General features: G+C 43.5%; 1 protein-coding gene across 2 annotated transcripts in view; it reads right to left on the reverse strand.

Annotated features, from left to right (window-relative positions):
- Positions 1 to 12,303, reverse strand: part of CDH22 (cadherin 22) — a 1,297,615-nt gene that overhangs the window by 270,126 nt on the left and 1,015,186 nt on the right. For both annotated transcript variants that reach the window (XM_069243533.1, XM_069243534.1), the window contains one exon: positions 668 to 921. In XM_069243533.1, the coding sequence (XP_069099634.1) occupies positions 668 to 921 (254 nt within the window). The remainder of the gene's footprint in view (positions 1 to 667; positions 922 to 12,303) is intronic.

Consider the following 12,303-nt stretch of genomic DNA (forward strand, 5'->3'; position numbering starts at 1 on the left):
GATCGTGTCCAGGTACTCAGGACTGATATGTGGCAGTCAGATGACCTGTCCCCTTTACAAGACATGAGCTGACATCCAAATAGTGTGACAACCTGTGCATAAAGAATTAGAAGAGGCAGCATACACTTGGATGTAGGGGGCTGCATAAATATGGAGATTCCTATATGTGGGAGGTGAGGGATGTAAGAGTGAAACATAAAAAGTGTGATCAATGATAAAGTTTCTGGGGCCATACACACTGTGTTGTTTTGGAGGATTGGACTATGTCTCTAATGCCCAGACACTTTACCAGGGCACAGTGTGTATATACAATAGCGTGAGGACTGAAGTTCATAGTTTGTGAAACCTGTGAATGAGGCTTTATGCATCAGAAGGTGTGGTAGAAAGTGTAAGAGTAAAGTGAGAGAGGGTGCACAGAAACACACGTGGACAGATGAGTGACCGGAGGTGTGGCAGAAATGCAGAATCTAGAGAATGGTTTAGTGAATAACAGTGTTTGGAGTTACTCCCTTCTTCAGAAATGGTTGTGAAGCTTTTTGAGGCTCTATCAATCATTGTCAGGGGATATACACTTTACCATCATTAGACCAAGATATTGTTGGTCAAAAGAAGAAGATCTCAGGGAGGGAGTGAACTTAAAAAGGAAAATATAAAAAAAGTGACTTACCGCACTGGGTTATTTGCAGCATCTGGATCCAAAGCGGTAATGACTCCGACCACAGTGCCCACTCTGGCATCCTCTTGAACCTCCATGACTTCACCTGGAGCCTGGAATTCAGGTGGTTCATCCACATCAGTTACGCTCACCATAACAATCGTCTGATCCCGAAAGGTGCCAAGATCCACAAACCTCGGGTCCACAAACTTGTTTAGTGCTTCCACCACCACTGTGTGTACTTTCTTTGCCTCAAAGTTCAGGGGCTGATATAGAAAAGAAGAGGATCATATTAGTAAGAACAAGTATTAAATTTGCTTAATTTCAAATGTTAATAGGTGATTTGTGAATGAACAACTAGCAGTGGTTTCTTACTCCCAAGTGGAGATCCAGAATTCTTTGCAAAGAGACCTAGTAAATTGAAGGGTGCACAATACATTTCCAATGAGCTGACAGTAGAAAACAGAAAAGTGCAAACAAAAAGGAAGAGGGAAGACAACCCCGAAGCTGAGAAGGCTACTATAGTAAATACATGAACATCTCAGACATAACGAAATACATATCTTTATACGTCTCTTGTAATGTATGACAGACCCATCCAAAGACATAATTTCCCCTTACTACTTTTCTTCATTACTCTGCTTTCTCAAGTAGACCACATGGCCTACCAGTGCTTCCAAATCAATAACAACATACAAAAGAGTATAGGCTTTAAGGAAAATAGAAAAAGGAATTAACATCTTATGGAGATTTTTGACGCAACACAAGAGGCACCCAACAGAGATTCATCCTAGTCAAAAGATACACTGAGTATCAAAGAACAAAGAGCTTAAAAGTGCTATTATGGAATACATTGGATGATATTGCATACAATTGCAGCCAGAAACATACCCCATTGCAACCAAATACCAATGAGTCAGGTTATTGAATCTGTACCTCAGATAGAAGGCTACTTCTATAATATAAAGCCTGTGTTTGCTCTTATTGAGCTGCACATTCAAAATAGAACCTTTACTCTTTAGCGGAACGATGAAAGGAAAATCTCTGTACCCATATTTCATGTTAATGAAGCTTGCACCTAAAAAAAGCGATCTGGCAGATGCTTTACATTGGTACCACACCCAGCCCAACATTTTCGAGTGAGGAACTATTTGACTCTTTTCTCAATGTAGACTAAGGTTTATTTCTGTAGACATAATGATGGTTCTGTAGGGCCCACATTAAGTGTCTGAACAGAGACATCTTGGCCATTTATGGATCTCTTGTGGCTCCAATAAAGGAGTATCCAATGACGTTAAAGGACTTCTCTTATGGACCCGAGGTGACAGAACTTCATCTCTTGCCTTCATCCTTCATGCTTTTGGTCAGTTAGTGCATGAAGGAGACTAAGCAGGCTTTGGTTAGTGACCTTAGGCACCTAGAGATATGGTGGTTCCACCTCAACCACCCTGCAGCGACCCATCTGCCAAATTCAGAGTTTCCATATGATCTGGTGGGGAAGTTTTGCCAAATGTCTACTTGTCAAGTTGGTTTATGCACGTGGAATTTTACATGTATTCCAGACAGAGTATAAAAATGTAACTAAACCTGAAAAATCCCAGAGCAAAGGAGCAGCTAGATCGCCAAGGCAATAAACCCGGCCAAGTCTCAATTGGAGTGGATCTTAGTCTGATGATCGATTTGCTAAAATATATTAAAATAATCAACTTCACCAACAACAGGAAGCAAAGACACTCTGCTGCACCAAACAACTCTGGAGTAAGAGGTACCACAAACAACCAGAAATCTGATGACTCCATTCACTTTAGAAAGGAAAGCTAGAGCATCTCTTAAATAGCATCCAGACTGAGAAGACCCAGGTCAGTTTACAGTTTCACACTGTGCCCCATCAGCCCAAAACTTTGTAAAAAGGATCACATACATTTCACTGGATACATTATATTGGACCCAGACAGAATGTCAATTATGCTGGAGTAAACAGAGTAATTTTGGTCATTCCACAATACTCTTTGATGCACGATTACTGAAAATGACAAGATTACTCCTCCTCGCATAATTAAGGGTAATTTAGTGGAACAAATCCCACTGTGAGAGTACATTTAGCAAGTGCAAGCATCTGCTCATGCCTCTGTTCATCTTCTACTGAATTTAGTGCTATTTCATAGTACAAAATGCATCCATGCATAAACTTTGGATGCAAGGGTGCATTTTGCTAATAAAATAGCAATAAATAGTGCTTAGTGCCAGAAGTAAGTTGTGGGAATATCCTTCACAAGAGCACATTTAGTGAGCATGAGTGGCTGCTCATGCTCGCTATTCGTGTTCTGTTGCATTTAACATTATTTTTAGTGCAAAAAGCATTTTCACACCTATTTTAGTTGCAAGGGACATTTTAAACCTAAGAAATAGTGCTAAATGTACAATTATTCCTGCACAATTATGCAGAATCGTGTGCAATTCTTAGTTAATTCTGTGTGATTATGCTACATTGAATTATGTTAATCACACCCACCCATAAATTAGATCTGATATCCTCCAATTCATCCATAAATTAGATCTAATATCCTCCAGTTCATCCATTTAAATTACAAAACATACTCCCTCGCTCTCCATGCAAGATCGAGAATGAACTTTATCATATCTGAGCATACAGAAAATATTACATATAAAGTTGGTTAGTGTCATACAGTTGAAAATAGATGGAGTCATCTGGTCAATATATATACCAGAGAGAATCATAGTCGACTCTTAGGATAGTCCTCTTTACAGCCACAACCCAGTTGTTGCTTGCCCACACTATGCAAAGATCACAGTCTTCATGAAGAACTAGAGCGCTAACATTCTTAATGTAGCACCACATGACACCATGCTACTGAGAAGGTAGCTTTGGCATTTTCCTTGAATTAGACTGCACAAAGGTAGCATAATGTGTCTTTTATATGAATTGTTTTTATGATACATATTAAAGCCTGGTGTTCCATAAATGAGAGGAAATTGTGTTTTAGTCAATTATGAAACCACATAGTATTAAAAGTCTAAACAAAAAATGGGATATTCATTCATGTATATATAAAAACATTTCTTCCTTGCATAATCCATCGTATGGTAAATTAAACGATCCGAAATGTTATAACATGATCATAAAAACGTTTTCGAAGTCAGAAAAGAGGAATCTTCAGCCATTTTTTGTAGTGTGTTGAAGTGAAGGGTAAAGAAGGACAGGAAACCATTGGCAAATGCAGACTACAGGGAAAAAGATCTAAATTGCACCCAAGTGGGTGTGGTGGAAAGGTCCTCCACAAGAGAAGGAAACACTAGGAAAGGGAAATCCATAGATAATCTTAGCCCACCTGTAACATTGAACACAGTAGAATGACAGACGTCAGGTACTCGAAAAAGAGAGGCCGTCAGCAACGAGATAACAGATATTGTGTGCAAACAGGTAATAAATGGCTCCTCAACACATCAGGAGGAAATGATAGAGATTATCAGACACACACATACAAGTATGTAAAACAACTGTGAAAAGCAATTGCACGTTTAGCAGTGATTACGTGAACAAAATCACACTCGGGTGGTAGAGGACAGAATGACCAGGAAACTAAAGTGATGGTTAATTATCTGCAGTAAGCACAAGCAGAAAACCCAACATAAGCAACCCTTGCCTTTTGGAAATTAAATATTATCAACAAACAGCATCAAAAAACAGCTCTCCTCTTGCAAAACCATAACAATCATCAAAGTTGTTATCAAACAGCTGTTGTTGTCTAAAGCAGCTCTGGCAGACAGGCATCTACACAACCAACAGCCAAGTGAACGGTTTCCAACTACAACAGTGGCAGTTCGCACTGGCACGGCATGTCTATTTAATTTATCCATCCCTCATCTGTTCCATCAACATGTTCTTTGTGTTTCCTACATAGAATCACTGTCACAAATTCCCTCACTCCCCTATATCCAGATTTATGTAATAAGCCTCCAGACATAACAAATGGCATCTATTTCGATGTAACTGATCAACATATGTTGTCCAGCTGGGACCCACAACACACTGTACTACAAACCAAACCAGTCTGCTTATACCAGGTGTGCGAATACACCCTCTCAGAACATGTTCCTGAAAGCCTTTCACCAAAACCACAAATCCAGCAACTGTTAACGCTTGACAGGAAATAACCACACACCAGAGAGGACCGTGTTCCCTCTCAGCTGCACATGCAGTCACCACACTGATTCAAAAACAGTTTCACAAATTAGGAAAAATAAAGTCGGTGCATCAGTTCAATGTTAGACGGCATACGGAGCATCCCCACCCCCCCTAGCAGCAGAAGCTGCTAACCTTTTACAACAAAAGGATAATAAACCATGTTTATTATCTTTTCCTTGTTAAAGGGGCGTGGCCATGGGGAAAGATAGGGATGATGGGAGTGCACTGTGCACTCCCCTCAATGCGCATGTTTGTTGGGCCGGCCGTCTCGGGCCGATCAAACACACATGTGCACTGTGCTCTCTCCAGCCCAGCACTGTGTTGCGCCGTATTTATGATACCGAGCACCCTGGTACACGTTAGGGAACCAGCGTCAAAAATGTTGATGCTAGTTTGGCGCTTTGCAGGATTAGTGCCAAAAATATTGATGGTAATCCTGCCATGTAAAGGAGGCCCTTTAAACACAATGGGAGCCTCATTTTGACACCTGCCTTAGGCAGGCATTAGAAATGGTTCTAGAAATGATGCAGTGGCATCTCATAGATTCCACTGCGCCATTTTTCTGGGCCTCCTAATGCCGGAACACCCTCCTTGCATACATTATGCCTGGAGCAGGCATAATGTGGTGCCAGGGTTTACAAAGTGGCCCAATGAATGCATTGCGCACTTTGTAAATATGGCGCGGCGTTTCTGTCAACCTAACGCCACATTAACGTCAGAAAAATTGCACTATTGTACAACAAGGTGGCGCAAGAGGGAGCAAGTGGCTTTTTAAATCTGTCCCTATATGCCGATTGTAGCGGACACAGCTGATGCATTTGATGTTGTTTGATAGACGTTACGACCTAACAATTAAATTGATTTATGTGATGTATTGAATTTAAGGTAGAATACTGTGGACTTCTGCCACGTGGTGTCTGCTGGCACAAGAGAGCATCTTCATTGGATTGTGTGTCTCCTGTAGGGGAGGTGGACTCACTTGAACTGTTGTTTTGTCAGCTCTTCTGTTCCTACAAGAAGCTCTACGTTGTTAATATAATATTACTGAATTTGCATATATTGGTGCAGCACCTTTCACTTCCTTTATATTTGTATACATGTAACTATATTGTATGAGTGTGACCTTAAGAAATGTCTGGTTCTTCGGTATTATCTGGCAAAACTAAAGAAACCAGAAACTTTTAAGACTTGGGCAAAGTTGGCAAAGTGGGCAATTGCCCTAGGTCCCCACCTTCCAAGGGACCCGTGGAGCAGTGAACGTTCTTTTTTATTAAAACCTTTGCCTAGTCTGTTTCCTCCTCTAAAGCTCTCCCCTCTCTGCCTACATGTATCTCAGACTCTCTCTTTCTCCCCAGTGCCTTTTTAAGTATTTTGGGGTGCTCTGGCAAGATATATTCAACGTTTTGTTGCGACCCTATGAAAAGTTAGCATTTTTTCAGTACTGTTTGGCATCATGTTGGCGTGAATTAGCACAACAAAGACAATAAAATTCAAATTTGTTCCATATATGGGCCCCCATAATATGTCTTGCTCGGGACCCCAAACAAATCCTTAACATGTCTCTGCAATAAACATGAATTAAAATAAATACTATACAATGGAATCAGGTTATCTGAGCCCAAATTATGCCCTAAAAAGAAGCACCTGTTTAGCAGTCATTGAGAAGTATGTGAGTAGGTAAAGAGGTCACCTTGGCATTCTTAAAGAGCTGAATGTGAACTGGGTGCATGTTCTGGTAGCCCACTTTTGGAGTACTGCAATAACTTGGCTTGTGGGCGTAGGGGATTATGTAACAGGTAAGATTGCCCTGGTAGTGTGATAGTTAGACGACGTGAAGGGACGAGGCCTGAAGTGAGGATGAGAGTGACTGGCTGAGCAGAAAATGGGTGTCTGATGTCAGCAAGAACAAGATTTGAAGCAAAAGAATCCCTCTATTTTGCATCTTTGTGGAGGCTCCACACTGGGAAAGGTGTATGACATGTTGCTGCACCGGGAAACAAGACGACGACTAGCATTAAAGTAAAGTAGCTTTAATCCCAAACTACAGGAGTCCATACCAGCAGCGATTCATCCACTCCAAAGCTGCTTCTGGCACCTATCCACTGACTCTCCCACGTGGAAGCAAGCTCAGTTCCTAACTTCAACAGACTCACATAATGGACCTACTATGCACACCAGCAAGAGGCAATACATCAATACCAGAAGTAAACACAAAACTCTTAAAATCAGAAGCACTATGGGTTTAACTTAATACCCTTATAAACTCTTGTTTTACAGAGTGGTCCCATGGTGGGACATGATTTGAGGAGACTCCCTGGAACTAGGCATATTAGCACAAAATGCACTACCAGTCACTGACAGGTGAGATCCTGCGATGCTCTGATTTCCTTCACTATTCTTGGCAGGCAACAGAGCGCTGAGGACTCTGATGAGGGTGTTGAGTTGTAAATGGGCGAGACATTCAGGTGACCATTAGGGCTGCTAGCCCCGTGGGGGAGTTCTACCACACACCCTCATATGCACTCTTACACATACTCATGCATTCACACATGCACACACAACAATTCACATCACACACATAATACTCATACATTCATACATACACACACATGCGCACACCAAATATTAAAATAAAAAACAAAATACTGCTCCAGGAGTGATTACGGATAGTGGGAGGGAAGACTTGTTGGCTCCTGATGATTGGGACTCCCACTTATTCTCTTTGGCTGACCTTGTTATGCATCTTCCAATGAAAGGAGGCAGAAGTCCCTTACTCGTCACAGAATGGGATGGAGTCAGTGAGACCGCAGACCCCGTCCCGCTCTGTGGCAGCAGTCATTGATTGACACTTGGCCCTGGCCACTTCAGGGCTTAAAACCAAAGTGCCCAGGTCCAAGGATATCAGTGACACTCCCCCTTGTTGCAAGGGGCAGGATGACAAAGCAGCACTTTGCCATGCTAAGAAGATCAGACCCACACGGCTGTGACATCTTCAGCCCGGCAGACTTCAGCTCAAGCAGTTCTGTACTTGTGCATTTAGTGCAAGTACAGTTGCCTGGCTTTGTGACCTGAACATGAAGAATGTCTGTCAGGCTGACATTTGCTCAACGTGACAGGCACTCCTCATCTTTGGAAAAAGGTGGGGGACAGGGCCCCTCTGTCCTTAAATACTGGCCACCTCAGACACCCCTTGCCACCACAGAAAGCATCACCAGGGTCCTTATCTAGGGTTAGAAGGAAACTACGCACTTTCCTCAGGATCTCATTCTACAAATGGTGGTACAGGAGGCTAAAGAAGCTACATGTGAAAAGTCAGTATTTGCCATTTTTACATTTAGTGGGCAGGAGCACAGGCCCTAGCAGGGTAGAAACATGTGCACACAATGCGATGAATGGGAAGACCTGTTAACAGTGAGGGGTGCACTATCACCAGCAGATAAGAGACACAAAGAAAAAATCACTAGTGAACAGCATCATAAGAAGCTCCAGCAGCTGCAAGGAGATCTTCTTGATCTTCAAGGACTTCACCTCACCCTCAGCCTCTGTCAATAACATTACTGCCTCCCAACAACTCTGTGACAACCTATCCAACTTCTTCCACAGTAAAATCGCAAACATCTATAGCTCAGACAACCTCAGAGAACTCATTGCTAATTTACCCACCACCAACCAAGATAGCCACCTGACCAAATGGATATCCCTCACCAAAAATGACACAGCGGCAACCATGGGGACTGCTAGACCTGTAAGCTCCTGGAGTGGTTTCCTCATTTGTTTTGCTTCTGGCCTTCTGTTTTTGGTCCTGTGCTGAATTTTGTTTTTGATGGCTTTAGCACTCTGGGTGCTCTGCCGCTGCTGACCAGTGCCAGAGTGTAAATGCTCCCTGTGTAAATGGTATTGGTGATTGGTTTCTCCATGATTGGCATTTTTGATTTACTAGTAAGTCCCTAGTAAAGTGCACTATGTGTGTCCAGGGCCTGCAAATCAAAAGCTGCTGGTAGCTACTGCAGCACTGATTGTGCCACCCACATGAGTAGTCCAGCAAACATGTCTCAGGCCTGCCACTGCAGTGCCTATGTTTGCAGTTTTAAACTGCCAAGTCGACCTGGAAAGAGACCCCATTTGCCAGTCCCAAATCTTCCCTTTCACTGCATGAAGTCACCACTAAAGTAAGCCCAGGGTAGCCCCATAGGCAGGATGAAGTGTATGTAAAAGGTAGGAAATGTACTGGTATGTTTTACATGTTCTGATAGTGAAATACTGCTACATTTGTTTTTCACTATTGCTAGATCTGTCTCTCCCGTAGGGTAACATAGAGGTTACCTTGAAGTACCTTATAAGTGTAATATCCCATTGGGAGCAGATAGAGATTTAGAGTTTGGGGTCTCTGAACCCATAATTTAAAAATACATCATTACGTGAAGTTGGTTTTTGAACTGTAGGTTTGAAAATACCGCTTTTAGAAAGTGGGCATTTTCTTGCTTAACCATTCTGTGCCTCTACCTATCTGTCGAATACACATCTGGGTCAGGATGACAGTTGGGCTGTTTGTGCATTCACTCTAGAGGGTCACATAAAGGGAGCTAAGGTGTACCCTGTATATCCTGATGGCCCATCACCAGGCTGATTGGTCTTCCTGAGCTAGAGTGCTAGGAGGAGATGACACCTGAATCGTACTGTGCCTATCATTAGACACAAACCAGTCTTCAGCCCTTTACAGTGTGGCTGGGGCAAGGTCAGGGAAGGCAGGTTCTTGTGCACTACAATGACTTATATTTCAAGTTTGTCTACTTCAAAGACCGAAATGAGTATAAGTACTGGACCTCTGACACCACAGAGTTAGAACACTTCTGGACTGAGTACATTCTGCCAGGGAGAGAAGCTGGATGCTGTAGGAGGGACTGCCACTCAGCATGTTGCTTTGCTGTGCTGGCCTGCTGCTTGCTGCTTCTGTCCTGTGAGTGAAAGGAATGGACTTGGCTTTCTACATCCTGCTTTCAAAGGTTCTCCAAGGGCTTGAACTGAGCTTGTCTCCAATTAAAAAGTCTCAGGGCAAATAAAGACTTCACCTGCCAGCGCCTGGGCTCTCCTGCTGAGAGTCCTGACTTGCCAAGTGGTGCAAATTCAGTTCCTGTGCACTTAGAAGTGAGCTCTGGTGCAACCAAGAAGAAACTAAACACATAGACTCCAGAGGGACTTTGGGACTGGCGCTGCTATCTGACTCTGTACTGCTGCCTGCACCGGAGCCATGGTCCCCGCTGATTGCAATGACCATGACCTGCAACACCGGCCTAATGCCGCCACAGCGCCTCAGAAGTCCCGCCACAGCATGAGAACTGAGTGCCGTTTAATCAAAGCCCATTACACCAGTCTCCGTCACAGTAACTGTGGCACCATGGTGTGATCGTGACACCACAAAGTTGACATCTCGCATCTTTAATTGCTGGATTCATTGACACCGCCTTGTTGTAAGGAACTGACACCTCGCCACCCACTCTGCATCACACCCCCTACACCCAAAAGGAACCAACAAACCACCGCCTGACCTCCCTGGTAGGACTAAGTAACAGATGCCCACTGGCACCAGTGATGCCTCACCTCCCTGACTTCGTGCAACGTCTATGTTTCCTCATTGTTTTGCATTGTTTTGCAAGGTGAGGTCTGGGCGACTCCGTGACCGGCCCGCACTCCCTAACAGGTGGCATTAGACTGTTGGAATCGTCTCCATCAAGATGCCCTGATAGCCCCGGTTGGAGCTATTGTGTTTCTAAGTGCTATACTAAGACTTAATCTTTGAAAATTCATATCTTTTTTTGTGTATGCTGGATGTTTGTAGTTTTCATCTTGTGTTACTCAGATAAATATTGCCTATTTTTCTAAACTGTTGTGGAGTACTTTTGTAATGTTTTCACTGTGTTGCTATGTGTGTGTACAAATACTTAACACGTTGCCTCTGAGATAAGCCTGACTGCCTGATCCAAGCTACCAAGGGGGTGAGCATGGGTTATCTTAGCTGTCTGGCTCCCTTACCCTGACTAGAGTGTCGGTCTCTACTTGGACAGGGTGCAAACCACTGCCAACCAGAGACCCCATTTCTAATAGGGATGATCCTCTCACAGGCCTCAACGGAACCATACCCCCACCACATCTTCAGTCTTGGAACATCACCAATCAGCACCATCCTGACTCACATCATCAACACCTCCATCAAGAAGCCCACAGCAGACCTAATTCAACCGAACAACTTCTGACCCTTCTCCCTGCTCCCCCCATCCAGCCAAAGTTATTGAGTTAGCCATCAACAAGTAACTCATAGCCCACCTCGAAGTTCACCATCTTCTAGATAACTGTGAAGCAGGACTCAGAAAGAACCACAGCAATAAAACATCACTCATTGGGCCACTGATAACATTTGAATCATCCTGGATGGAGAAGAAACTGTGGTCCTCACCCGACTCAATCTCATTGTGGCCTTCAACACTGTCTCCCAAAACACCCTCCTCAGAAGACTCCACAAGATTGGCATACAATGATCCACTCTCAAATGGATTTGTTCCTTCCTCACAAGAAGAACCCAAAGGGTCAGGCTGCCATCCTTCACACCAGAGACCCACAAATTTATAAGAGGAGTCCTACAGGGATCATCTCTCAGCCCTACCTGAGTCAACATCTACATGACACAGCTTGCTAACATCATCCAATCACAAGACATCACAGTCATGGTGGCCATAGGAACTAGGAGCAACACCCACAACCATAGACAACTTAGAAAATCTAGGGATCATCCAAGATAACAAGCTGTACATGACAGCCCAAGTTACCCATTGTGCAGCTTCTACTTCAACATCCTATGTATGCTGTAAAATATCTTCAAATGGTTGCATCAAAACACCAGACATGCCTTTACACAAGCACTCATCACCAGTAGGCTGGACAAGAGCAACACTCTCTATGCTGGAATCTCCAAACAGCTCCTACACAGACTCCAGACCTTCCATTACACTGGAACAAAGACTCATACTCGACCTCCCATGCTGCACCAACATCAAGCCTCACCTCAGGAAGCTTCACTGGTTCCTCATTCACAAGTGCAGCCAATTCAAAATTCTCATGCACACATACAAAGCTCTACACAACACAGGACCAGAATACCTGATTAGTGGCATACACTTTTAGTAACACACCATACACCTAAACTGTGCCTCACTCTCACTTTCACGCGCTCCCCGCATCTGCAAAAGCAAAACTGCAGGTTGCTCATTTTCCTACATCGCATCCAAGACATGGAACAACCTCCCTCCCTCAACACCTGAGAGCCTCCTCCTCACTTCTTGTGTTCTGCAAGAAGATGAAGACCCAGCTCTTCGTATAAGCATATTTGAAACCACACACCTACAGATCTGACCATGCACCTGGGTACACTCACAGGTGATCAGTGTAA

This window comes from Pleurodeles waltl, chromosome 7, assembly GCF_031143425.1.
Source record: "Pleurodeles waltl isolate 20211129_DDA chromosome 7, aPleWal1.hap1.20221129, whole genome shotgun sequence".
Classification (NCBI taxonomy): domain Eukaryota; kingdom Metazoa; phylum Chordata; class Amphibia; order Caudata; family Salamandridae; genus Pleurodeles; species Pleurodeles waltl.